This window comes from Passer montanus, unplaced genomic scaffold (assembly GCF_014805655.1).
Source record: "Passer montanus isolate IOZ18808 unplaced genomic scaffold, ASM1480565v1 scaffold37, whole genome shotgun sequence".
NCBI classification, from domain to species: domain Eukaryota; kingdom Metazoa; phylum Chordata; class Aves; order Passeriformes; family Passeridae; genus Passer; species Passer montanus.
Genome location: NW_024368485.1, coordinates 207,970 through 235,806, shown reverse-complemented (window position 1 = coordinate 235,806; position 27,837 = coordinate 207,970). Strand labels below are relative to the sequence as shown.

Here is a 27,837-nt window from a genome sequence, read left to right as displayed (position 1 = left end):
GGTGGAGGAAGTAAATGCCTTGGAAGTACTTGGATAAATAGGCAGAGCACTTGCCTTCCTGGAAGGAGGCAGGTTTGTAGGAGCACAGCTCCCTTGTCCCAGCATGCCCAATGCTGTGAGCCAGGGAGGAACAGGGCTGGGTTTTAAGTCATCCCAGGGCACCAGAGGGGAGCCTGTGTAACTTAGGGCAGCCCCTCAGCTACTCAGCACTTCTCAGCTATCTGACATCTTTGCTGTGATAGTCTGAGCCTGCTGGCATCTGCTCTGCATGCATTTACATAAAATACATGGATTTGCATAATGCACTACACACACATGGTCAGTTTTTTCCCTGCAACCCACCCCAAGCAATTAGTGCTTTTATCTCATGCCCAGTTGTGTCTCATTTCTCACCTCTCTCTGCCTGCTGACCTGTTATTCACTGGGATGCAGTTCTTCAGCACATGAGTTCCCACTATCCCCAGCAGATTTTCACTGTGAGTCCACGGCCAAGCCCTGCCACTTCTGCTGCCCTGTTCCAGCTCTGTCCCTGAATTGTTAGGGGTGTGGGTACAGTGATCTCTTGCTGACAGAGATTTCAAGAAAGGGTGAAAGTGCTCAGGGTGAGTGTGTGGGTTCAGGGGTTGGGAGAGGGGATGAGGCACTCACCTCTGTGTTTATAGTGCTGAGGAAGAAGAGGCAGAGGGGTGAGAGCCACGAATGGGTTGCGGAGGTCATAGTGTGGGTGTGTAGAGGTGGAGGGGGCTGTGATGGGTACACCTGACATGCTCCACTTTGCTGGGAGAAATCTGGGTGAGGACAGATCCTCGGGCTGCGTGTAAGGTTGCAGGGCCTCCCTAGCTCAGGTGTAGGTGGCTGTCAGGCCTTTCTGCCCCATGGAGCTCTTGCCCAGGGCATGAGGAGCCCCCAGCTGCTCCACAGGGCTCTATTTGAGCATCCCTTTCTCCTTGCTGAAGGCTCCAAGCCACCACAGGAAGCTCCTGCCCCGCCAGGCAGACACGCATCAACAGCTTGCGCGTTGCTTTGCAGCTACCAAAAATAGTAATTTGCATTAATGTGCAGAAATTTAGATTCTGACCTGAACCACAACTTTTCTGTGCTGATTTTAGAGCATAATTCAGCTGCTCTCAGTGTAAATCTGCTGAATTTACACTAGTTCTACAAAAACTGCTGCTCTGCCAGGCTCAATTTATGCTTCACGAGCTCAGGGGTGAGGCTGTTGTGACCCAGCAGTGCCATTGCCCTAACAAACCATCAACCAGAACAGGACAGGGTCCTCTCCCTGCTCCCAGCCTCTCCTAGGAGTCCCCATTTCTGCTGCCAGAGCCACTGTGGGGGGGTGACTTGTCCTGCCTTTGTGTGTCCCCAGCTGATGACTGCCGCTTGCTGGGCCAGCTGCCCAAGGTGAAGTGCCTGCGGAACGGCCGGCGGGAAGGTAAGAGCTGCCTGCCCCCAGCCCACGTGGGAAACACAGCTTTTGGGAGTGATGGGGCCATGGGGAGCCTCCTCCATGCAGTGGTCAGCAAGGAGGACAGTGGGTCCTGGGAATGAGGGATGCCCTGATTAAAGGAAATGTGATAAAGAGCTGGGATTTGAAATGGATCTCCCCTCTCTCACTGAAAAAGATTGGGACTATTAAGATTTCCAGTGAGGCTCAGCTGTAGCTTATTAGCCAGAAAATTAGAACAGGCAAAACAAAGCCCCGGGTCTTATTTGTAAAGATGTTAGCTCTAATGAAAAAGAGAAGATCTGCTCCTGCTGCTTCTGTGGGATTTTTTTTTTTTTTTTGATAATTAATTATATTTGAGAGATTAAGAAGGGCTATATGGAAGATGAATGCATGTCCTACTGGACTGCTGCTGGCAACCTTTGGAGACATCTCCCCATTCCCCACAGCCTGAATGTGTGTTTCAAATCCTGGTTTGCAGTATTAGGATAACTAAAAGCAAAGAAGTTCTTTGGTGCTGCAAATCCAAGATGTGCGTCCAGGTCAGTGTTGGGTTGAAGTGACTGAGGAGAGGAGAAGGTTCTTTTCTCTGTGGATTCTTTCTGCAGAGGGTTTCAGCTCTGCAGGCCTGGTGACAGGGTGACATCAGGCCCCATGGGTGTAAGAGACATTCCTGCTTTGGCAGGAGATTAAGAAAGATCTCCATAGGCCTGCACCTCCTTCTCACCTCTCTCCCCTGTCTTATGGGGGGGTACATGTGTGCTCATCTCCAGCACTTGAGGGACCTGCAGTTATTGGTGCTCTATAAATCAGCCACAGTGTGGGAACTCAGCCTTACCTTGCTGAGTACATCACTTAAACTGTGTCCCCCAGGGACTGCCAGGGTTTGGGAAGGGCAGGGGTGGGTGAAGAAGAGTGTACCTATGCACGAGATCTTGGGAGTCACAGAGAGAGATACAGGGAGATACAAGTCTGCATTGCAGGAGGAGACCTTGGCAAATTCTGGGTGCTCCAGGCGTTGTTCACGTGTTCCCTCTCCAGCTCAGAGGCTGTTGCTTAACCCCTTTCCCCTAGGGAATTTTAGTATGAAAGTCAGTGACCTCCTGCATGAACCTGATGTGTGGCTGCTCCCTGAAATCCTGTCTCTCTTTATCTGCCCATATGTCCCCCTGTATTGCCACTCTTTCTCCTTCATAAAGAATTCTGCTCCCCTTGAGTCACCTGTTTCCCCTCTTGTTTGATGAGTGAAGCAATCCATTCTCATCTCCAAGTGATCCATCATGACCCTGATAAATCAAGCACCTTGAAAAGCCAACCCTCTTTCCTTGGTGGAAAATGTGTTCCCATTGAGCTCCAGATCAGCAGTGCCCTCAGGGTGGGAGAGAGATCTGGGGATCACTGGGACACAGAAGGGGTTGCAGCAGGAAAAATTAGTAATCTGAGAAAAGCTTAATTCTAGTACAAGGTGTTCCCACCCTCAGCTCCTCTGTCCCATTCCCCACTGCCTCACATCTGTGTTAGATTTGTTGCCTGCAGAGGGTTATGAAAACATTTTGAGTCATGTTTTGTCCCAGAAGGTGACAGCAGAATTAACTGTGCAAACTACATATTGGCATAAATGCCATAAATCAGTAACCTTGGTGGAGCCATTTATTTATTTGGGGATCTTAGGAAATGCTTGGCGTACCTTGCAGCACCGGGAAGGAGACAGTGAACCTGGGCCATGTTTTATCTGGGTGGGATTTAGGCAGGTTAAAACCCAAGAGAAGCACAAGTGGAGGGGCTGGGGATGCTACCCAGCCATCTGGGGAGCAGCTGACATGGCATGTCCCTGAACAGGTCTGATCCGCTCTCGAATCCGAGGGGCAGATGTGGCAAAAGCAGGTGTCCTGACCTTCCTGGACAGTCACTGCGAGGTGAATAAGGACTGGCTGCTCCCTCTGCTGCAGAGGATCAAAGAGGTGAGTGCTCCTGAGACACCAGAGTCACCCTCAGGGGATGCATCCTGAGGTCCCCCTCCTCTTCCTCCCAGTGGGTGTGACCATCCAACCATAACCAGCTACAAGCAGGCATCCATGGAAGGGGTACAAAGAGGCCTTTTGGGGTACAAAGTGGCATTTTCTGGTCTTCCTCCACCCAGCAGGCAGGTGGGGTGTCTGTGTGACTGGGGTAGAATGTGAGTGGCTGGGACAAGGTGTCTCCTGGGGCAGTGGGACTCTAACTGAGAAGCACAGGTTGAGTGGTGATAGGGGAATACATGGGCAGTGCTCCAGCAGAGATTTTAATTAGGCTCATGTAAAATGCTCAGTGATGATGATTTAAGGGAGTGACGGCTCCTTGAATAGGGGCCGAATTTAATTTCATGCAAATTAAGCGCTAATAAATTGATTTAATAGGATTTAAATTCTGCTGATTTCAGAGCAGACAATGACATTCTCCTTTCTCTGGCGGCGACTCTCTCACCAGACGTGCACACAGAGGCTGCTGGCACCTTGTCACTGGAGTCAGGGGAGCTCTGTGCCCATGACCTGCTGGCAGCAGAGTGCAGGGATTGATGCACCATCATCCAGGGTGTGGATGCACCATCCTTTCCCTTCACCGTGCCTCGCTCCTTCACCCTTGCTGTACCTCTGCTACACCTCTGGCTCCTGATGGCCAGTGTTAATTACTTGGCAATTTTAGAACTCCTGACATAAGGGCAGCTGAGGAGCAAGGGGATGCTGAGGTGGTGGGTCATGGAAAATCCTGCCTGGCTGGTGTTCACAGAGCCCCTCACCTCAGGCATCCTGCTTTTCACCCCTGCAGATGTGACAGCTGCGATGGCTGGGCTGTGCATGCCCTCTGTGTGTCAGCAATGGGACCAGGGCAAGGGGGGCACAGCACCAGGTCAGGTCCCTCCACGTGGGCGAGGGCAGTCAGTGCTGCTGGCACTTGTAGCACAGCCAGTGCTGGAGAGGTCCCAACCTCGGTTTGCAGGCTGGGCCACAGGGCTGCTGATAGATGGAAATGTGATGGAAATGGTCTGTTCATATCATTGATCGTGGCTCCAGCAGAGTTATGAGAACACATGCTGTGATATCCCACTGGAGCCTCGTGGCTGGCCTGTCCAGGGTGAGATTTACTGCTAAGCTTTACAGCATCACTTCTTCCTCTGGGCTTTTTAAAGCATTCCTTGCTTTTTGCCAAAGCCCTGCTTGTACTTCAGTAAGGAGTATCCAGAGCAATTGCCTCTTTCCCAGGCAGAGCTTTTGATGTGTTTTTGTCAGGAGAAGGGCAGTGAAGGCAGCAGGAAGGGGGTTGGCAGATCTGCTTTCCCACACAGCTCCAGGATGGTGCCCCACATATCCAGGGTAGGTGAATGTGAATGCCATGGACAGCATCACCACAGGAGTTCCAGTGCCTTGTGGTCTGAATACAGCATCAAACACACACATCACCTCTGTGAACTCTTCTGGATTGAATCTTTCCCCAGCTGGAAGTAAGGCAGTCTCTAAGCCTGCAGTGCTGCCCATGCTGCCCTGACCTTGCCCAGTATCCTGCAGCTTCAGGCAGCAGGGGAGATGTACTACAAAGAGTGTTGAGGAACCTGCAAAGCCAGAGGGGTCCCGCATGCCTGCTTTTTAACTGCTCACAGAAGCTGCAGGATAAGGGCAGAGTCCTCCAGGCCCTCCATCCTTGGCAGCAGGGTTAAGGTATTGATCAGTGAAGTGTATGAAATGTTACTGCTGCCACCTTCAGGCTGTGCTCTAGCCATGGGCTCCCTGGCCAGCTGCTCCATGAGGATCAGCTGCCTAGGAGAGGAGCATTTTCTCACTCTGTTGCTCCCAGGAGCAGCCTGTTTTGAGCTAATGTGCTTTAAGTTCCAAGCAAATGAGCGGTGAGTGCCTGAAGGCACACCCATCACTTTTCCCACCACAGCCCAGCCACCCCACTCTTTGCTTCTCTCATTTTCTCAGCCAGAACAGCTATTCCTGCCACTTTCCATGGTGGGAAGTGCCAGAGCCCATGGGTGCCACCATGCACCCGTGTTGAGGTGCCCCTCGAGCTTTCCCAGCAGCTGATGGTTTTACATAACCAGCATATGGATTTGGGAACAAGCAGGAAGAGCAGGGGATGGAGTGTGGGGGATCTCAGCCCTGTGCCTGTCTCAGGGAGCAGCAGTGATGGTCAGTGTCTCACACCAGCATGTTTGCAAACACGTGGCTGAGAGTGTGGGCCCAGGCTCTTATTTTTACTTATGGAACAAATATCTCCAAAGTCATTAATGGTGCATTTCAACCAAATAACTTTTCTAAAAATGTAATTATCCATCCCAAGGTATTTTTACAGTATGACTCAGCAAGCTCATCCCAAAACTGGATTTGCACATGGCACTGGGATGAACCAATGAATGGTGACCCCCCACTCCCAGCTCAAATACCCCCAGCCTGGTGTTTTCCTGGGAAAAAGGAGACCCATGAAGGGCAGCCTGCCTAATCTTTGCCTAATCCTGCTATGGGGCCAGAGGAGCCACTGTGGCCCTTTTTGTTGTCCATTAGAAGGTCAGGATGGTGAGGCTGAGAGCCACACTGCAGCCTAAGCCCTTCTCCAGGGCTGAAATATATCTGTTATCTTCAGGAGCATTTTCAGAGTTTTTTCCTGTTGGTTTAGATCCGTACATTGGTGTGTTTGAGAAGGGCATTGCAGAAATGAATTCTCAGGTTTGTGAGAGAGAATTGAAGGTTTGGGTGTTGTTAATATTAACATGCCCTGATATGGGTGGGTGGCAAAAAGAAAACCAGAAGGATGAAGCTGCCTATAATAAGATCTGGTGCTCAGCCCAAAATAAATCATAGCAACAGCACTGTGCTCTTGAGCATGCCGTGCTTTTCTCTTGAGGGTCAGAGAGACCTTCATGAAAGCTGAGCAAATATATATGTTCCCAGGACCTGGCAGGGAAAGTGAGGCAGGGAGAAGACAGCACTGCTCAAGGTTAAGTTAGCATTTTGCAGTAGTGCTCTCAGCCCAGATGTGAAGGGGATTCTCTTACAAGAAGTTGTGGCATGCAGTGAGCAGCAGTGGAATTGAAACTGGGGGTGGGTGTCAGCTAGCTAGAAGTGCTCACCAGGAAGATGCTTGAGGGACAGGTTTTAAATGAGTGGATGCAATCCTTTCCCTGCACTGCTCAGCACACAAAGCAGATGCTTTGCTTAAAACCTTCCCCCTAGCCTCAGGCAGTTGAGGGATGCTTGGCTGTACTGAGCTGTGGCAGGCTGGGGGACACTGTGCAGCAGCCAGGATAGATTCGATGGGTTTGAAAGGCTCACCCTGCTTGGATGTGGCTTGTGTTTCCCCGTGCAGTACAGAGGTGCAGCAGACTTTGCCCTGTTCAGAGAGGTGTTTGACTCACAGAAAGTGATGGTGAGACCCCTGGCTTGACCCTGTAATGGAAATACCAAGTATTTGTCATGCTCAATTGGAAAATCAGCTCTAGTCCAGCTCCCAGCTCGTGGCCTTTGGTTGCTTCTTCCTACAGCTGCATTTGAATATTTCTTTGTCAGGACTAATTTCTAAAACAAAGTCTTTCCCCAGTGAGAGAGCAAGCCCGAGTGTGCTCAGATGCTTTGCTTTGTATAGCTGTGAAAAACAATTTGATCTGGTGAGGGTAAAACCTTGAAGTTTGAGCTATAATTGGAGTTTGGGATTTTTGAAAAGAAAAAGGGAGATAAGAGACCAGTCAAAGCTGTCAGAGTCTCTTCCTCCTGTAGATATTTTTGTTCATAACTGTTTGTATAATCTCTTTGCCCATAACAAGATGTTAATTAAATCACCACCAACTATTTTGAATAAATCAGGTCTTTCTTTTTTAACCCTTTCACACCTTTGGCAAAACTAGCTGCACTGCCATAGTTGGTGCATTTTAAAAAATACCCATATTTAAGCTATTTGGCTGTGGTTTTCCTCTGTCATTTCAATTGCCTGTTTGTCACTTGACTTCTGAAATCCAGTTAAAAGTATTTAAGGGAGGTGAAAGGGGAATATTTTGGTGAATTTGTAAAAGGCAGAAGGAGCTTTGCATCCAGCCCAGCTGGCTGCCAAGTACAGGCACAGTCTGAGGAGGAGGAGGCAGTGAGGGACACTTGTCCCTGACAAAACTGAATGACACCCATGTTTCCAGGCACTTGGTGTCTCCAGGAGTTTGGAGCCCCTTGCCCACTTTGAATGGTGTCATCTGAAGTCACGGGTGTTTTTGCTTTTGCTTTGCAGGATCCCACCCGGGTGGTCAGTCCCGTTATTGACATCATCAACCTGGACACTTTTGCCTACGTGGCAGCTTCCTCAGACCTCAGAGGAGGTGAGTCCAAGCCTTGTGCATGTCCTGTGGGCATCCATTCCGTGGTGGGAATGTGCACTGGCCTTTGCACCATACCTCTGTCTCCTGCTGCCTCACAAAAAAAGCACATGGGCACTGCTCAGTGCTGCTCCCAGGCTGCTCCACACACAGGTGGAGACAGGAGGAGATGGGAGATGTCTAGGCAACAACTGGAGGGTGAAAGTGTAGTGCTTATTAGTATGCCTGTGCTATTTGGAGCACACAGTACCCATCAGAGCGTGCTTCTGTGTGCACAGGGGGACTAGGTTTCAGCAGCAGCTTTAATTCTGACTTTTCCTGCCTTTGGAGCACTTGACTTTGAAATTGTAATGCAAGGTGCTGTTTCTTGTTCATATGTAGTAGTGAAATATGTTAGGCATTGGACTTTTCTCTCAAGAGCTGCATCTCTGTGGCTGAAGTCATTTGAAAGTGGGGAAAATGTTCCATCAAACACAGCTTCTTCAGCCTGCATTGCCTCCTAATCCATATCAGTTTCTAATTTCCCCATGGCACTTCTGTACTCTGGTTTTAGGTTTTGACTGGAGTCTGCACTTCAAATGGGAGCAGCTTTCCCCAGAGCAGAAAGCCAAACGACTCGATCCCACCGAGCCCATCAAGTAAGTCTGGAGGGGGAAGGAAGCACCTGAGTAAGGAGGGGCAGGACAGGCTTCTCATGTGACCTCATGTGTGTCACCCGTGCTCCACAGCAGTGTGCAGTCTCTTCTAGGACAGCTCTAAACTTCTAGTATCTCTAGCAAGCTCCTGGCTGGCCTGCGTTTTGCAGTGCAGCTTTTCCTTCCAACACTGAAGCCTTGGAATGCCACAAAGATGGAAGGGGTGTGTTTGTGCTTGCTGGGGTTTTGGTAGTGCTAAGGATTCTGGTTAGAGGAAGAGCCCAGTGCTGTAGCAAACTGCTTCTCTCAGTTCAGCTACCACTTAAGAATAAGGCAGTGTCCTCATGATAAATTGGTGTCTAGTCCAGCCTTCCCAGGTCAGCGCTGCTCTTCTGTACCTCACTGAGGACTCCTCAGAAACGGGGATGTGCAGGGGAGGGAGCACAGCTGACCAGGAGAGGAGGTGCCATCTGTCCTCATGCCGTGGGATGGAGGGGTCCTGGAAATTTCTGCTGGAAATCTCTGCTGGCAGCAGGCCTGGTGCTGGTGTCTGCAGCCCCAGCCAGATGTGAGGCCTGGAGGACCCCAAGAGCTGGGGAAGCTCAGGGCCCCAGAAGGCTCCCAGGGGAGAAGAGCACTGCTTCTCCTTAGGATGCTGCTGTTAACAGGAGCTGTCACTGGCTTCCCAAAGGCTGGCCTTGCATTCCTGATCACTCTGCAATCTCTGGAGATTAGCCTGGGCACAGCAATCACCCCAGCTCATCCCAAGCCTATACTGAGGCATCCACACTGTCTCCAGTTGAATGGAGATGGGACTTGTGCCAGCAAACAGCAAGGCTCCTCAAGCTATCTTCTGGGTCTGCCCTCCCCTCCTCCACGGGCCTTCTCTGTGCAGTTTTCTTAGCTAATCTGAAGAAAGAAAAATAACCCTGGTTTGAAATAAAGATCACACAGCTAGTGATGGCTTTTAAAAAGCCCTTCTGAATTGGCTCTGCCTTCCTCTCCCCAGTGGAATGGTGCTCTTAATAGGCTGGCTCCAGGCAAAAAGCCCGTCTGAGTGAATAACCCCCGAGTGCTAAGTGCATTTTTGATGCTGAAGCCTACAATCAGGGCTGTCAACTTTGGGCTTGTAGGAGTTGTGCTGACGGGTGCATTAGCCAGTCATTAAGTGCCAGGCAATTTATGATTGGCAGCAGAACACTGAAAGAGGCAACTGAAAGAAAGGCTCAGATGTGTTTTTGGGGTGTTTTGTCCTTTTCTTGGTGAGAAGGTGATGTCCTGGTCATGGAAAAGGAGGCAAAGGGAAAGGCTTCTTCTGTGCATCCAGGTGCTGCAGCAGTGCTTGAGGGTGTGTCCTCTTCTCCTTGTCCATTCTTCAGGACACCCATCATTGCTGGGGGGCTGTTTGTCATCGACAAGGCCTGGTTCAACCACCTGGGGAAGTACGACAGTGCCATGGACATCTGGGGTGGAGAGAACTTCGGTGAGTCGTTCTTCATCCCCCTGGGCCTTGCTGTATTGGTTTCCCTTTCTGAGTCGTGCTGGATGGATACAAAGTCATTTCAGGCTTCACTTTGAATGTTCTGGGTGGTTTCCCCCATTTACATTCATAGGTTGTGGTCTTAGGAGACTGAGAGATCCAGAAACCACGAATGATGGGAAGTGAGCAATTGTTGGCCCTTGGGACTGCCTGCCTTCCATGCTGCTTTGATTTCCTGTAGGTAAATACCTTCAACCATACAGTTTCCAGCTTTGGTGTTACCAACAGATGAGAGAACACTACATGCACCCTTCTATTCCTTGCTGTTTGTCATCGACAAGGCCTGGTTCAACCACCTGGGGAAGTACGACAGTGCCATGGACATCTGGGGTGGAGAGAACTTCGGTGAGTCGTTCTTCATCCCCCTGGGCCTTGCTGTATTGGTTTCCCTTTCTGAGTCGTGCTGGATGGATACAAAGTCATTTCAGGCTTCACTTTGAATGTTCTGGGTGGTTTCCCCCATTTACATTCATAGGTTGTGGTCTTAGGAGACTGAGAGATCCAGAAACCACGAATGATGGGAAGTGAGCAATTGTTGGCCCTTGGGACTGCCTGCCTTCCATGCTGCTTTGATTTCCTGTAGGTAAATACTTTCAACCACACAGCTTTGGTGTTACCAACAGACAAGAGAACACTTCATGCACCCTTATTCCTCCCTGATCTTATTTTCGCCTCAATAAAGCAAAGAATTTGTCTTAATCCATTCATGACAGCATTTCCAAGCTGTGAACTGAGGTATCAGTCCCTCCCTGAGTTGGCAGAGTACCTGAAACTGTAGCTGCATCAGCATGCAGCAAACAGGTGGCAGAGTACCTGGCTGTTTATCCATTCCTGTATCCCTGGGTGGCTGGGAGCTGCCCACCTCTCTCTGATGCTGTCACTTTTCCTGCACCAAAAAAAAAGGGTGGAGCTCACCTAAATTCTGTCACCTCTGGCCCTTATCATGGGACAAGATGGACACAAAGAAATCTCCTGCAAGCACACTTGAGAGGGCACATGAAAGAGGTAACAGCCTGTCCCTTGTGCCTTTGTCAAGCACAGCTGGATCAGGCTGGGCTGTTCTCCCTATGGAGCTGCAGTGGTGCTGTGGGTCAGAACAATGGACTGTACCCAGGAAAGAAGGGGGAGGCACTGCATGTCAGGCAGACAGATCAGAACCTGTCTTTAACAGCTTGCACCTCTGGGGAGTGGGGCTAGCCAGGAAGAAAGGCTTTTGTGTCTCCACACACAGAGCAATGCTGTCCGTCATCCAAGGGAGCAGATGCTGCTGCCTTGCAGTAATCCATCCACTGCCTGGCACTGGTGTTTCCTTCACATGCCTTGTCCCTCTGGATATATTTTATTTATTTCTATCTTGTTATGCAGTAGGAATCTTGCTCTTTTCGTGCTTTCTCTCTGTGGGTGCATGTCTTGCCTTTGAAGTGACCCAAAGTGTCTGAGTGGGGTGGCTGTGAGGAAATCTGGGAGGGGAGTGGCAGCCCTCCCACCTCCCCTGCTGGATCAATAGCCCAAACAAAGCATTCAAGAGGGGAACTAGACAGGAGAGGAGCTGCCATGCTGTGCCTGACCTGCTGTCTGTCTGTGCTCATCATTGGTCTGTGACAGCAGCCAGCAGGAGGTGCTCCTGGGAGATGAACAGTGACAGGACAGCCTGCTCCTGGGAGAAGCTCCATCCTGGCAGCTTGTCCCATGCCCTGTAACAGCAGGCATTGTGCTCCTTATGCCTGGTTGTGACCCATCCTGCAGAGGAGAAGTTTCCCTTACTGGTGCTATGCCCCAGGAGGCTGGTCCTGACCAGACATGCACTGACAGGGATAGCATGGCCTTGTGTGACAAAGGAAAGCAAAATCAAGTGCAGGTCTGCATAGCAGCAGGGCAGATCCCATCTTGTCCCTTTTCCTGGGAGCAGAAGCATGCCTGGCTCACAGCTCCACCTCCTGCAGGTGCAGCAGTTGAGGGCAGAGTGTCCCATCTCTCCTTTGCACCCTGCTGGCCCTGGTCATCTTTGGGCAGGGAACGGACAGCAGGAGCTGACCTGCTTGTTTTGGACACTTACAGTGAACAGTGCTCCTCCTGGTAGCTCAGTCCTGAGTAGCAGCACTGCTGCCCTTAATGTTATTGATGAGGGGGCTGGAGGCTTCAGGCAGCACAAAAGTAAGCGTGTTTGGCTTTGAAGGAGGACACCATAGGTGTTTTGCATCTTAAATATACTGAATTCTCTGTAGATGAGTAATGTCAAGAAGGACTTGCAGGCCAGGAGGCAGTGCTGGAGGTATTTTGCTGAATGAAGGCCAAGTCCAGCACACCCCAGCATGTACTGCTCACATCCCCTCCTGGGGGTCACTTGGAGGGGCCACGTGCACTGACAGGGTCTCCTGAGGGTCAAGGGAAGCATGCTGTTGGTTCCTGCTCCCCTGGCTCCTCTGAGCTGACCCTGTACCGTGCTTTAGTTGGTGCTTTAGTTTGCCTTCCCTTGGGGCACTTAGCCTGTCTGGAGAGCTTGTTACCTGCCATGGATGGCTCCATGGGTGATCCCTCCCTGTGGAATTCTGTGCTTTTATTGTTTCTGCTGTACCTGGGGCAGGCTCTGCAGGGTGCAACTAGCCTGAAGCAGAGAGCTCAGACTCCTCAGCATCTCCTGTGCACTGTGTCCTCATTCCAGTTCACAATACACAGAGATGACCTCTTCACTGGGCTTTGAAAAGACCAGGCAAGGACTGAATGGTGTGAGTCTTTCAGCACACCAGGGAGCTGCTCTTCTCCCAGGCTGAGCAGAAGGACCAGGGGAGGGGAGGGCAGCTTGCAGCAGCCACGCTGTGCTCCACAGCTGCTCAGCTGGTTGTCCCCTTGCATTGGGTGCCCTTATGACTGACACAGCAGTGCCAGCTGAGAGGCCAGTGCTGTGACACGCAGACAAGTGGCAGCAGCAGCTCAGAGTGGCCGCATCCTGCCATAATCTCATTTCCCTGCAGCTGTGATTAAGCTTGCTCCCAGTATAGCACCAGGACATGGCACCAAGGGCATGTTTTATTGGCCTCTTAATACCCAGCACTGGGGAAAGTGGTGAGGCTCCAGCTGCTGTTGGCAGCTCTTGCCTGTAAACACGGCAGTGAAGGGAAGGGGAGGGAGTTTCTGGGAAGGAATACTGCTCCCTGCTGTGCTTTCCCACCCCTGCCATTGCTTGTCCCTGCTGCCAGGGCCAGCTGTTGGGGATGGGATCAAAGCCTTGAATTTTGGATCCAGGCATCAAGGCAAGAATGCTTTGCAGCCATGTCAGCCTTCCCTTTCCATCAGCTCAGGAGCAGGGGGGTGTGCTGGGAGCAGGATGGGAGCAACATGAACCTGGGTCCCCCCTCTGCAGCAGCTCAGGGATGAGCCCTGTGTGCTCAGAGGGCTTTGGAGCTCCAGGCTCCAATTGGCCTTTGCTCCCTGAAGCTGTGAACTGTTCTTGGAGGGATGGAAGCTTTATAAGCCAGCAGTGCCTGCCTTTGGAGGAGGAGGAGTCCTGTTGGCACTGCCCAGTTCCTACCACAGGTGCTTGTCTTGCCAGCATCCAACCTGGGGACAAGTCATCCTTGTGCTGGCATACTGAGGGGACTGCTGGGAGCACAAGTTGGCACAGACAGTGGGTGTTCTCCTGTCTGAATTCTGTAGTTAAATGGGGAGGGCAGGGTGTGAAAGGGAATTATTTATTTTGCAGTAGATACATGCTACATATAGCTCTGCACTGTCAACAGATGATAAAATAGGATTCAGAGAACTGCAAAAGCCTTTTCATTTTAATTTCATTTCTTTTTTATGCCGGTTCTGTCTGAGCATGACTGTCTGACAATAGAGCTACAGATTCATAGCTTCATAAGCATCAGGACCAGATGGACCCATTAGATCAGCCATGCTGCTAGCCCTTCCTACCTCATCCAGCTCCCTGCCAAGAGCTTTATAACTTCTGCTGTCAGTTGTGCCACAGGCTCATTTTCCTTGAGAAGGGCCCTGTGGGCCAGCCAGAGAGTGGCTTGGAGTGGCTGGGAGACATTTCCCATACTGACAACTTATCCAGATTTTTGGGATAATCTCTCCCACTGCTGACCTTTGCTTCTGTGAAGGTGTGTGCTTTACTTGATGGGCACTCAAGGCCCAGAGTACCTGGGCAGGGCAAGCTCCTGTCCATTTTGGGACAGGCGATGGGTGCACAGCTCTCTGTTCACTTTGCAGAGTCAGTGGTGGATTCATAAGGATAATGACAGTTGTAGTCATTAATGGAAAGAATTCATAGCTTCTCCTGGTGAACTTGAGAGCCCTTTGGAGGGAAGTGACTCTGAAAGAGGCAGTGCAGAAGTAATAAGGGAGGCACAGAACTGGCGAGGGGATTCTGCAGTGTATGAGAAGGGACCTGCTCACGGTCTCACGCTCACCATTGTGATTGCACCTGCTGTGCTAGAGGCAGGTTTCAAGTGCACTGACTTCAAACAGCTTGCAAAGAAGCTTTGAAATGTGCTTTTAAGGCCCCTGTGACTAGGAAAGCTCATCTGGTAATTGATTTACCCCAGTTTAATGTTGCAAAGGATGAAGTAAAAGCTAACACCAGGATTCAGACTGCTCTAGGACAGAAAGACAAAGTGCTGAAGCTGCTTCTCTTGCAGAAATCTCTTTCCGTGTGTGGATGTGTGGAGGGAGCCTGGAAATCATCCCCTGCAGCCGTGTTGGGCACGTCTTTCGGAAGAAACATCCCTACGTCTTTCCAGAGGGAAATGCCAATACATACATCAAGTAAGTGGTTTGTACTTGCTTTGGGGTTTTTTTGTGAATTAGCCTTGTAGAGAGAGCGGAGAGCAGAGAAGACAGGCAGGAAAGTTTGTTAGGAAAACTTTGAAATATCCTTGGGCAGGAATTTCTTGAGCTGAAGAAAATGTAAGTCAATACAACTGTCCCACAGGATTTCTCCAGTGTCAAGAATATGACAGAAATAGGACATTTATATGGTAGCTTTCATCAGCACAGAAATGGAGGGACGGCCCCAGCACATCCCTGAGAGCTGGCTGCTGGGACATCAAATGGTTTAGACTTTGAGGTCATCAGAACACATTTAAAATGACCTGAAATGAGGCTGCCGGCAATGTCTGTCAGTAGCCAGTGACCTTAGCTGAGGGCTCAGTGTGGCTCAGCTGAACCAGAAAATTTGGTTCCCAGTGCCTCTCTGGGATGGGAGCCACACATCTTGCTGGAGAGGGTGGTTCTGTCCCCAGGCTGGTGCTCTGTCCTGAGCAGAGGCAGCAGTGGGCTGCACCTGGCTGGCATGGACGCCAAAGGGACTGCCAGGGCATGGCAGCTGAAGGGCACCTCTCCTCACACACAGGAACACAGCTGAATCAGGTTCTGAAAGGGCTGTCTGAAATGGGCTAAGGTCCTGGAAACATCAGGTAAAAAAGGAGGAAATCCAGAAGTGGGAATAGGCATGGGAAGGATGGTCAGAGCAGCCAGTGAGGTCAGGAAGCATTTCCTCCATTTTTAGAGTGTGAGGCTGAACGTTGTTGCTGAAGTGAATGACAGAGAAAAGCACTGGGGGCACTTACAGTAAATGCAGGGTTGTTTCTGAGCTAACCTGCAGCTGTGAGTGCTTACACAGCAGGCTTTCCTTTTAGTGTGGGCTTCCCACTGTCAGAAAGCAGCATTTGTGAAGACCCAGGTCTGCCACAAGGTTCTTGTTGACCCAGGCTCTCTGCAGCTCCCTCAGCCTTTGCTTGAGACACGGGGGAGTGCAAGTGACACCTCTCACTGACACCTGTGATTTCCAGGCACACAGTGGGTGGAGCAGGAAGGGGATGGCTGTGACGGGCACAGGGCATCACCGAGGAGCAGAGCACAAATTTGAGAATCACTAGGAGGGCTCTTGCTTTTAGTAGTGAAGCAGGACTACTTCACAAAGTAGTCAGAACCTCCCCTGTGAGAGTCGCTGCAAACCTGAGTGAAAAGGTGGCACCTGCCTTGCATCACCTGCAGGAGGAGCAAGGGGAGCTCGAATGGGTACAGCTCTTGTGACTCCCTGCCAGGCACTGGCCTCTGGGGACTTGGGGATGTCTGTGTCATGCCTGGGTGTGAGCCTTGGCACTTAGCCCCGTGTTTCTTGTAAACTGAAATGAGTCTGGGAAGCCAGACAAAGGAACCCTGCACGCTGGGGAAGGTTAGGTACAGATGTAGACACTGATTTAGTCATCTCTTGAGCAAGAGCACTTAGACTATTGCCTCAGAGAGAGAGAGAGAGGAGGAAGCCCATGAATCAGCAAGGAACTGAGAATCAGTCTGGAGAAATGTACCTGTAGGCATCAGGAGCTGGGATGTTATTAACCTTAGGGTATCTATCAGCCTTAATGTTATAGTGTATAGACTGAGAGGAGAAGCAGCTCCTGGCAACCTGATGCTCTGTAGCACTTCTCTTTAAATAGAGGTGTTAGCAAAAAATATCTCCACCTTTCTGCCAGATACTGATTGCTTTCCCACAGAGCCCCTCCTTCAGAGTGAGAGACAGCTCAGGCTCCAGTCTAATGCTGGCTTCATGTGCAGAATAATCATTTTCTGGGCACCTGGGACTTGGCTGGATCCAGAGCCAGCCCACAGCACCTGCAGCTCAGTGGTGTGGCAGCAATAGCTTGGAGGCACTGGCCTTGGAGCAGGAGACTGGAGGACTCCCCTGAACTGGGCAGGGACAGGCAGACAGGCATGGAGCAGGAAATCCATTTGCAAGAGGAATTAGAGCCATCTGAAGCAAACAGAAGATTTGCTGAGGTTCAGAAACCTTCTGCAGACACCTGGCTGATGTGGCAGAGTGGCATTCTTGCTGCAGCACTGTGGTGGGGCCACTTTCTCTTTAAGTTTTGAATGCTGAGGTTTGCCTCATTGAAATCCCGGAGTGCAAAGCAGGAGAGTCCATTCAGGATTGAAAGAAAGGACATATTTGCAAATCTTCTGCAAACTTTTCAGAGCTCCATCCCATCCACTAAATAAAACCCCAAGCACTCCTGCCTTGGAGATGATGCTTAAGACAACCTTCAGTTCTGGGTCTGGTGGATGCAAAGCATCCAGCTGAGTTTGAAATGGTGAATTCTTCATCCAAGCTTTATTTGGTTGGTCCCTGGAGTAATGGGAAGGAAGGAGCACCTTCTGTAGTAGTGAGGGATGGGCTGGCTCAGGGGAAGTTGGGCGAAGACCAAGCTGAGGGTGGGAGGAGGACAGATGGGTCAGTTGGTGCACTGTGGGGGTGTCACCTTGCATGCCCCCTGGTTCCAGCGTGTCCCGTTGCCTCCCGCAGGAACACCAAGCGCACGGCCGAGGTGTGGATGGACGAGTTCAAGCAGTACTACTACGCTGCCCGGCCCGCAGCCCAGGGGAGGCCTTTTGGGAAGTAAGGATCCCCCTCTGCTGCCCGTGCCCTGCCTGTGCCCTGCCTGGGCCCTGCCTGCTGCAGTGGGTGCTCACAGGGACGGGCCCTGCTGTGGAAACCCGCCTGCACAGCTTCTGTAGTGACAGTAAAATACTGATGAGAGGCACGTCCTGCAGCAGTGAGGTGGATAAAGTGCCAGTTCAAATGTTGTACTGGTTTATTCCAGTCAGTGTGCAAACCCAGGTGGGGGAAAACCCCCTCTGCCTCTGTCCTCTCTTTGGCATTACATAGAACTACTTCTGATCCCAGAGTAGAGTTTGGTAAGGAGAGTCCAGAGGTGTTGGTGGCATCAAATCATCAAATTTTTGGCCTGCTGATGCTTTATTGGAAGGCAGCAAGTATTTGTGTGCAGGGAGTTTCCCAATCATTCTGTGAGGAGTTAGAAATGCCTCCCTGTCAGGAAGACTAAATATTTGTGTTGCATTTCTCATTTTCACATATCTTTGCCTTGGAAGTTTCCTTCAGATTCCAGGGCGTTCTGAGAATATTTGTGTTGCATTTCTCATTTTCACATATCTTTGCATTGGAAAGTTTTCTTTAGATTCCAGGGGGTTCTGACTCCAAACTTGAATTCCTTGTGACCACTCTTCAATCTCCAGGATAAATAACTTGAAGTCCTGGGGTCTCCCCTGTTTGCTCTGAATTAATATCCTGCTCCCATCCAACAGCACAGAATGAAGTAGCAGCTCTGTCCTCTGCTTAGGGTATAGAGAAGTTGACCTGTGTGAAAAGGAGGTACTGGAGGCTTCTGACTATTCCATAAAAGCCAGCTCATAACAGCTCCACAGGTGGAGGCTGGCCCAGGGAGGAGCTGGAGTTTTGGAAACGTCACTGTACAGCATGGTCCCTCAGCAGAAATTGTCCTGATTAATAAAAGAAAAAAGTATTTCACTGTATGATTAACTTGTGCTGGCTTACCAGTGTGTTTAGGTGCTCTTGCAAATCAAGGCCTCCTGTAGTCCTGTAAACCAAGAGTGTGGAGTTTTGGAAACGTCACTGTACAGCATGGTCCCTCAGCAGAAATTTTGTCCTGATTACAAGAATACAAGAAAAAGTATTTCACTGTATGATTAACTTCTGCTGGCTTACCAGCCTGTTTAGGTGCTCTTGCAAATCAAGTCCTCCTGTAGTCCTGTAAACCAAGAGTAACTTAGAATAGCAAATAGCATATTTTAATTTCCTAATATGTTAATATGTTCAGGTAAGGGCTATTGCATAGTAGCATACATTTTTTACTAATAATTTTTAAATGACTGTGCTCTTCCCTGAACCTTCTCAGCTCCAGACTCCTTGTTAAAATGACAATATGTCATCATGCCATTTTACCAAGTGAGACCTCCAAAGAGACAGAGATCAAAACAGCTGCTCAAGCTCATACAGAGAGAAACCAGAGCTGCTGATGCTCCCGCGTTTGCTGTCTGTGCATTTCTGATGGGTTTCTCTCATCCTCCCTCCTTGGTGTGTTGGGTCTCACCTTCATCATTTCCACTGTATCTCTGTGATATTTTCTTCCCACAGCATCCAGAGCAGAGTGGAGCTGCGGAAGAAGCTGAAATGCCACAGCTTCAAGTGGTACCTGGAAAACGTTTATCCCGAACTTCGGTACGGATGTGCCATCTCCACCTGCATCCAGCAGGCCAGTGGGATGCTCCAACCCTCCCTCCTGCCCCCCAGAGACATGGGCACCCCCTCCCTTGGGCTTCACAGGAGGGCAGAGGGAATTTTGTGCTGCACAGCTTGCTCACAGAGTGACATTCTGTGATACCTGCTTCCTCCAAGCTCTTTGCTGCAGGGCTGGTGAGGGACAAAGCATCAGTTACTCCCATTTGCTCTCAGGAATTCATTAGGTATCCTTCTGCCTGTGCTGTGGAACAGGTTGTGTAGGAAAACAAGAGAGTTTTCCTTACAAAAGTGTCCCAAGGCAGAAAATCCACTATAGCTTCTGCTGGGGTGTTTCAGTACTTAATGACTGCTCCTTAAACAAGCACCTTAATTTCCAGTCCTTTCACACTGTTCCATGGCACTCAAGGCTTCCCTGTTGTGAAACCATTCACCCTAGGATTTTATGACTTGTGTTCAGATGGCTCTGCCTTGCTCCTAACCCAATGCTTTGATAAATATTGTTGCTTTTGCACAGATATATTTTAGCTACCAATTTACTCCAGAAACCATTGCATTTATTCCCCTGGTCCCTATCAGGAGCCATCCTCAGAAAGGATGGTAAAGTTCTAGAGATACCTTCAGGGACCTGCTGGTGCAGTAGCTGAGTGCAGAATCACTGTGTGAAAATGATGATTTATACCATTTTCTTACTTCTTTCTTTTGCCATGTGTGGCATTGCACAGCAGCATTCACAGGCAATGGCAGGGCTCTGTGACAGTTTCTTACAAAGTTCCCCTCTCCTATAAGCTGAAGGCTGCTCACAGCCTACTCCTGGCTCCTCTGTTTGCCTGGTGCAGTTATTTATTTTGTCCTCTTACAAAGGTCAGCCATCCATCTCTGAGCACTGCTTCTGCAGCGTCCCTGTCCATGTGCTGCTCTCAGTGCTTCAGTATTGTGGTAGACCTTGCCAGCCCTCATTTTCTGGAGGTGAAATGGTGCAGCCTTACCCCACGGAGCCTCCCTGTGCATCAGGCAGTACGATGTTGTCTTCACTCTGTTCCCACAGGATTCCTGAGGAATCGCTCTATCAGACTGGGATCATCAGGCAAAGGCAGAGCTGCCTGGAGTCACACAAGTCTGAAGACCAGGAGTTCCCCATCCTGAGCTTAAATCCTTGTAACAGCAGCAAGGGCACGGTGCCAAAGGCACAGGTAAGATGTCTTGTGTATCTCTGTGGTGCTGGCTGGGAAGAAGCCATGGAGGCAGCTTCAAGATGATTTCTTAAGGTTGCTAAAGCTCTCGTGGAGGATTTACCCATTCTGCCAGTGTCTTTCCTTAGGCAGCCTGTCATTAAACCCTGGCAACTCCACCTGACCTTGGTGGAGGCCCTGGGCAGCAGCAGGGACTGTTGCAGGAGCCACAGGACAGCCTGTCCCACTGATCTCCATGGGAGCCTATGCTGAGCTCTTCCCACTGCCCAGGAACACCACGTGCTGCTCATCTGCACAGATCAAAGGCAAAGAGAATTATAACTTCCTCTCATCTCTCAGGCTTCTTTCTCTCAGAATGGACTGAGTCGCAGTGGCATTTGTAACTTCATAGTCTGCATTCTCTCAGTATTGGATTGCCCATTAAGCTAGCGAGGATTTAATGAGGATGATCTCAGTTTTTTCAGTCGCACTGAGATGAGAAAAAGCTGTATGAATTGATGTTCTCAAAAGCACAGCCTGGGAGATTTTAGAGCCAAGAGCAGGCACATGTGCCTTGCAGCAGCGTTTCTGGAGCAAGACCCTAAAGATGCACACAGCTTCAAAACTCACCTTTGTGATTTTGGCCATGTCAGTAAGTTCTGTGTTGCATCTATAGAACAGAGGAGGGAGGATAACAATCCCTTGCTTCTCCGTGGTTGCCATGAAATAATTCAGTAGAAAATGGTGTGGTGTGCACGCTTCCACTCGACTGTACATCCTTAACCCTCATGGTTACATATTCAAACCAGGTAGCTGTGCATATAAAAGGCCCAGCTTGGGGACACTGCTTAAAATACCCCTGATTTGTGTGTGCAAACAAAGCATGTCATTATGTGCATCTCTTTCAAATGCAGTTGCATGCCTGTCTGTAGGCAGGAAATTAATATCTGTTTCACAGCATGGCAAAACCAACAATGACTACTTGAATATTAGTTCAATTCAGAAAATGTAGTTAATATAATTGCAAGTGCCACACAGTAACACTTCTTACAGTTTCACTGGTTTCCATGTTCCAGAATTGGGGTTTTTTTCTTCCACTGCTACATGGACTTTTCACACAAACAGCAAGCTGATGAGAGTAGGTCATCATGTTTTTTAGAGCTAGCTCTGCAGAAGAAAGGAAAAGTGTTCTAACAACAATAGCAACTTCCAATGAATCAGCTGTTTAAAAAAAATATCTGGGAAAATCAGAATGAAAAATGCTGCTGCAAGTTAGTGTTTCAAAATGAAATGGCATTGGTCTTTCTGAAATACCAATTTGATGTGGTATTTTAAAATGAGAAATGTCATGCCAACAAGTTGAATTGTTTCATTCCTACCAAACACATTTTGTTTTGACATTTCTGTGCAGTAAATTTTCAGGATTTTTCACGCCACGAACTTTTCATCTTCCTGTTCTGATTCTGCAGCAGTTTGCAATAGGTCAACACTTCCCACTGGATGGCAACTCTTATTTCTTGTGCACATCCAGGACTAACTTTGCAAAGGAACAGAAAAATGCACTACAAACAGATTGCAGAATGACTGTACCCAGTACACAGCAGGAACAGAGAAAGGGCTTTCCTTTTAATCTTTATCTTTCTAGGATAGTTCTTTGTTACTTGTACCTATGGAGAATAGTTCAGATTAAAGCAGGATATTTAAACTTTTACTCTTAATAGAAACTTATATTTTAATGACTCAATTGCCACAAGACCACCTGAACTTGTGGATGACGTGGGTGTTACAGTCACCAGGCTGTGTAGGATTGATTATGCAGCAGTCCTGAATGCTACTTGGTTTTGCATTTGATATACCAGAATAGAGCAATAATCTTCACTTTTAACATACTGAAGTCACGTCTTGTTTACCCTAAGCTTCATTTTGTGAAAAATAGGCTTAGCTAAATCAAAGCTGTGCTTCCTTGGCATTCAGTAAGTACTGTGAAAATATCCGGGCTGTCCAAATTCTTTATTATCACTATTATAGTAGCAATAATTTGGTTGCTTTGATTGCCTTTCTGTGGCTGTCTCCCTGCTGGGCTGCCCCAGCCCTTTACCAACATTATGTGCATGAAGTCTTGAGACTGGATGTGAGAAGATCTGGGCTGTCATGGTTTGAGGAGGAGAGGCACAGGAGCTGTCAGATGGCAATCAACTGCTCTTTATTTTAGGTTTTTCTAACTGTAGTGTAGGAGAAGGGTGTTGTGAGACCCCAATCCATAGTTGGAGTTAATTGAGACAAGTATTCAGTGGTGAAATCAGACTTAGACCCTTAGCAGATCTCAGAAAACCTCCCTGGTGGTGTCTGGTGTTCTGGTGTTGGTCCTGAGTTACTGAAAGGGGCACTGAGGCACAAGAGGACCCCTCACCTTTGTGTAGGAGAGCTCTGTCTTCTCATCCTGGGATCCACTTGGCCCTGTCCCCTCCAGAAGGCCTGGCAGCAGTCAGGGTGGGCTCTGTCCCCTGAGGTGGATCTTAGAGGTGGTTGAGGACCTCAGGGGGCTCCTGAGTGAGTGACAGGCAGAGATGTGTGTGCAGTGCCCATCCCCAGGGCACAGCAGGCTCTGCCTGTGCTCCTGCCCACTGGAGCCTCGGCACTCCGTGCCTTGTTGCGTCTCATTTGCTAAATGAACAGATTGATTTAGTTTTTCACGAGATAAATGCATCTGAGGGAAAATAATTGATCATAATTTTGTCCTCATCTATCTAATGAAGATGTGAGTAGTTGGGGTTTTTTTTTCAAACCAAGTGTCAGTTGGTATTAGTTCATAGAGTTTGGAAAAGACATCTGACTGGGATTTATTTAAGTCATTAGCAGCTTCAGGAAACCTGACATGCTTCAGATAAAAAATCTGAAGATGCTTTGACCTGGATATAACACATGTGTAAGCAGTTGCTGCAAGAGGAGTGTAAAGTTCAGGCATCTTTTAGACAAGCAAGGAAACAGGGGAAAAGACTGCAGCATCCATTTCCTGGGCCTGCACCCCAAAATACCTGGGGTTTGCAGCTGAGTGGCTGCCATTGCATTTGCACACATGACCTTGACTCTTCTTGGGAAGGAAAGGCAGTGTGATCATCTGCCTGGTGTGGCTTTCATGCTCATCCCAGCTGGCTTGGGGTCCTCTGTGTGCTGACTAGATCTGCCCTTTTTTTTGGAGACCATTTAGCATCTGTCCAAACTAAGTGACCCTCCTGAGACATCTCAACCACAAACATTGTCTTCTGACCCTCCTGCCCTCAAAAGCCTTTGTTCTTCTGATCCATGGACATGCCCTGCCCCAGCTGTAGGCTGGCTGGAGCTGGGGGAGCCAGGCTGAGTGAGCAGAGCAGGGGGGAGCAGTGTCATCTCTGCAGCCAGGTTGTCCTGGGCACCTGGAGTACTTTGTTTTCCCTCTCCTGAGACGTGAGGAAGTGCCACGAGTTGTGTCCCAGGGTCTTTGATGAGGGTGGCACTTCAGTATCCTTCAGTGACTCGTGCAGTCACGTGCCTTGGGAAGTCCTTCCCTGGGATTTTAAGAAGATAATTTGATAATTAGATTGTTCCACCTTGTTCAGAAGAACTTTGCTCTTGCTCCTACCCCTGCTTTAGGGCATGGCTGACCTCTCACTCAGCAGCACAGGCCTCACTGTCACGGAACACTGGCTCCCCTGGGACTGCTCCTTCCCAGGCCGAGGGGCTCTTTGCTCCATCTGCCAGCCAGGCTATGCCAAGCCAAAGGTCACTCGTGAAAATAATTTCCTCAGTTCACAATAATGCTGAGTAACAGTGACAGGTGCCGGCTCAGATGATGCTGAAGCCTTGAGAAACAGTCACAAGCCTCAGATGAGGGGTTGGTGTTTTCTGGGGCTTTGGAGGAAGGGGGTTGCTGGTTGTGCTGTGCAGCTGGTGATGCTCTCTCCACCGAGTCCACCCTCTTCCTCCTGGCTCCACCACCCCTCCACCTTTGCCTTCGAAAAGGCAGGAAATCTCGATGTCAGTTTTGCCTCACAGATCTGTTCTTCTTTGGTTCTGGGTCAGCTCTAAACCCTGATGGCATCTCCTCAGGCAAGTCCTGAAGCCCTGAAGCCAGGCTAGCTCCTTGCAGGGCTCCTTAGGAGTACCATGGGCTGCCCCATCCACCACAACCTCTGCTGTGCTGGCCACGTCAGTGTGCCAGGGATTAGGAGATTAAGTAGTTCCTCATGGAAAAAAGGAAAAAAAAATAATCCCAACTCATAAAAATAAGGGAAGAGGAGGGTAGGATAAAAATTTCTGTGGCCATGAGCATGTATTTTAACTTAAAGTCTTTTATGGATTCTGTGGTGTTCAACTGACTTCCCTCCTCCTTCCCCTTCAAATTTCTTCATTTTCTGCATAATTTTCTTTGGCTTTCATCTAGGGTTGAAAGGGAAGGAGACATGATTAGAGCTGGATATAACATTTTCTACAGGACTGGCTTCCATAAAAAGCCATTCTGCCAAGATAGATGAGCTGTGTGAAAATCTGTCAGCTGAGATAAAGACAGTGGAAGGACAGCCTGGGGGCAGGAGGGTGGGATCCAGTGTCAGCTGTGGAACTGCTGCACACATCCAGCTCTGGAGCCCTCACTTCTTATGATGAACAACAGCTTAGGGAAGTGGTTATCACCACCCTTCCTATCCCGTGGTCCACTGCTGGATGAGAGGATGACTCTGCCTTGAGAGGATGTGAATATTCTGAAGGTTTGAATGTAGAGTGGTCTGGAAGAAAAATAATGGAGAACCTCTGGTAGGAGCAGTCTTCCATGAGACAACCTCAGTGAAGCAAGAAGGTTAGGATGTCAAAATAAGGAAACAAAAAAGTCCCCATGGCCTGGGTTATTCGGAGAATTCAACATATTCACAAGTTACACCATTAACTGGACCTCAGTGAAGCAAGAAGGTTAGGATGTCAAAATAAGGAAACAAAAAATCCCCATGGCCTGGGTTATTTGGAGAATTCAACATATTCACAAGTTACAGCATTAACTGCCTGCTGCTGGGGTGCAGCTTCAGCCCTGTCCTGAGCTAAAATGACCAGCAATTGGTTAAAAATGTAAAGCAGGTTTTCAAAGCAGCTTGTAGCAGCGTGGGTGCCAAGAACAGATGTTGGAGCTTGCCCCGTAGGGTTTGGTTCTTCACAGATGCTGGACTAATTTGGCACCTGATTTCCCAGGCTGGTGGTTTACACAGCAGCTGACAGCGTGTGTGGTTGGGATGTCTGGAACGTGTGCACTGTGGGATCAGGCAAACCCTGCTCCGTATGACAAAGAAAAGTGGTTGCTAGAAGGGTGTGGATTGAGGCTTTGAAAATGAATGCTTGTTATGTACCCAGATCCTTGCTGAGGAGCCTGTGGGCAGGCTGTTCAGAAAGCCAGGTTTGATTTCCAGGAGCTGCTGGGGAATAGTGGGCTAAGAAGCACAGAGTATGAGGATCACAGTGTGAAGTCCTTGAGGAGCTGGGTCTGCTGTGCAAAAGCATGTTTTCCCTTCCAGGTGGCTAAGAACCTGAATGAAAGTGGGATTTATATTCCCAGGAGTTAAATGCCTGTAGCTGTCTGTTTTGAAGTTGAGGAGAGGAGTTAGAGCTGCTGACGGTGACAAATACCAAAGGACCAGAAGCGTGTCCCTGCTCTAATAACTCATGCTAATGCAACCCAAAACCTCCACCATTCAAAGTCAGGGGCACTGCAGGCATCCCAGCTCTGAGAGTAGGACAGCCATTCGTCACATTCCCCTCCAGCACTCAGAAAGGGTTGAAGTCTCCCAGGAGCCCCATTTTTCCAGCCCCAGCCTGACAGCCATATGTTTGAGCACTGCCTTCCCCTCCACTGCCCACACTGCTGCTCACGTCACTTCTCATGGAGCTCTGACTTCTCCCAGTTTTTCTGCTTCCTCTTTGCACCTTTTCTTTCCCAGCAGGTTCAGAGTTTTCATAGCCTGTACTCTGCTAAAGGATGTGCCATGGCTCCTGGGGTCTCTTGTAGGAGCCCTTTTGCTCCCTGGCCTTGCTGTCTCTGGCAGGGTTATTGCACTCTGACAGTGGAGCCAGCCTGCTGTTGGTCCTCCAGCCCTGCTCACCTGCCCTGGCATGGCTCAGAAACCTGCTTTCCATCTGCTCCCACTGCTGCTCAGAGCTGCTTACACAGCAGGAGTAGATCCTGCTTTGCACCCTGGATGGGAGCCCTCAGAAAACCCTTCCAGCCCTGCTCTTTCTAGTTTCAAAGTTGATGCTCACAGAAAGTTACAAGCAAAACACCTGGTCCAGAAGACCCTCACCAGGGTTATGTAAAAGCATGGTTTGTGGTTTCCCTTCAGCCAAACCAGCTCTTGTCTGCTTGTGCACACACACAAATAACAGGGAGACAGACATCCCTTGGCTGGGATCCTCTCAGGAGGTGCTCTTGGCTAGTGATAGAAAATGTTCAGCTGGAATAAACTGTGAAACACTCCTGGGCTAAGCAGTGTGTCTGTACATCCATGGTGCTCTGTCCAGTACATTTGCAAATCCTTATCAATCTGTCAGCTGCTCCTCTTCTTCTCCCAAAAACATCCTGTGATGAAAAGGTGGTAATCCTAGAGATCTCCTGTTGTGTGGTAAGCATCACACAGGACAAAGAGTCCCTGCTCCTCCAAAGTTTACTTCTAGGGCTGAGAAGCTGATAAAATGCTGGTGAACATGAAAAAGCAGTAAAAGAAAAAAACCTCCAAGACAGCCCAGTGGAATGAGAGTAGCAATGGTTATAGCCAACCAGAACAGCAAACCTTTGAAATTTGGTCCCAGTGCCTTGATAAAAAGCAAAGCTTTTCCTCTTATTTTTGTGATATTTGGGAACAGAACCCCAGGAGTTGCAGACATTTGCTGTGTATCACCTCTTGTCTCCCACTGACAGCTGCAAAGCATCTCTGCTGCTCTTCCCTGTAAAAATAGGATTGCACATTGTGTCGTTGGTAGTGTTCCTGCCTCTCTTCTGTTTTTTTTTCCCATCCTTTTGTTCTCCAACCACAGCCCAGTTCTGGCTATGGAATCATTTGTCTCATGAAACATGTTCTTCCAGCAGCTTTTGTTGACATTTTTTGTGGTACCTGCAGTCCCTCAATGACAACTGCAGTTTTGGGGAGGCTTGAAACATCCCAATGACTTCTCTTGGTGCCTCTTGAAGTCAGTGAGGTTTGTGTTTGATTTTGTAAGGGGCAGGATCCAAGCCAAAGTGTTTGTTTTCCAGGTAAAAGAATAGCAAGAATCAACACTGCTCTCTCACCATCTTTCTTTTTCTTCCTCTGTGCAGGAATGGACGTACACTTACAACCACCACGTCCGCCAGCAGCAGCTGTGTTTGTCTGTGTACACCCTCTTCCCTGGTTCCCAGGTGCTGCTGTCACCTTGCAAAGAAGGTGACAACAAGCAGGTGAGCCCTTTTCACTGATCCCCCATTTTCTTTTGAAGTTCCCTTTCTTTCATCACAGTATTACTGCACATTAAATGGCCTGTGCTCTGACTTCATCTGGGAAGCACAGTCAATTTGGGAGTACAGACTCTGGCCTGTTCAGCCCTTTGCCTCTTAAATGAGTGTGTTGATAAGGATGTCTATTAGTGAGGGTGGTGATCTGGATACTTC

The 27,837-nt window shown here is 49.2% G+C and overlaps 1 protein-coding gene across 3 annotated transcripts in view; it reads left to right on the top strand.

The window, feature by feature from the left end:
- GALNT14 (polypeptide N-acetylgalactosaminyltransferase 14) overlaps positions 1 to 27,837 on the top strand; it is a 94,640-nt gene that overhangs the window by 63,385 nt on the left and 3,418 nt on the right. For all 3 annotated transcript variants that reach the window (XM_039717130.1, XM_039717131.1, XM_039717133.1), the window contains 10 exons: positions 1,370 to 1,435; positions 3,287 to 3,408; positions 7,694 to 7,781; positions 8,332 to 8,416; positions 9,793 to 9,896; positions 14,594 to 14,720; positions 17,257 to 17,349; positions 18,907 to 18,990; positions 20,057 to 20,201; positions 27,508 to 27,627. In XM_039717130.1, the coding sequence (XP_039573064.1) occupies positions 1,370 to 1,435; positions 3,287 to 3,408; positions 7,694 to 7,781; positions 8,332 to 8,416; positions 9,793 to 9,896; positions 14,594 to 14,720; positions 17,257 to 17,349; positions 18,907 to 18,990; positions 20,057 to 20,201; positions 27,508 to 27,627 (1,034 nt within the window). The remainder of the gene's footprint in view (positions 1 to 1,369; positions 1,436 to 3,286; positions 3,409 to 7,693; positions 7,782 to 8,331; positions 8,417 to 9,792; positions 9,897 to 14,593; positions 14,721 to 17,256; positions 17,350 to 18,906; positions 18,991 to 20,056; positions 20,202 to 27,507; positions 27,628 to 27,837) is intronic.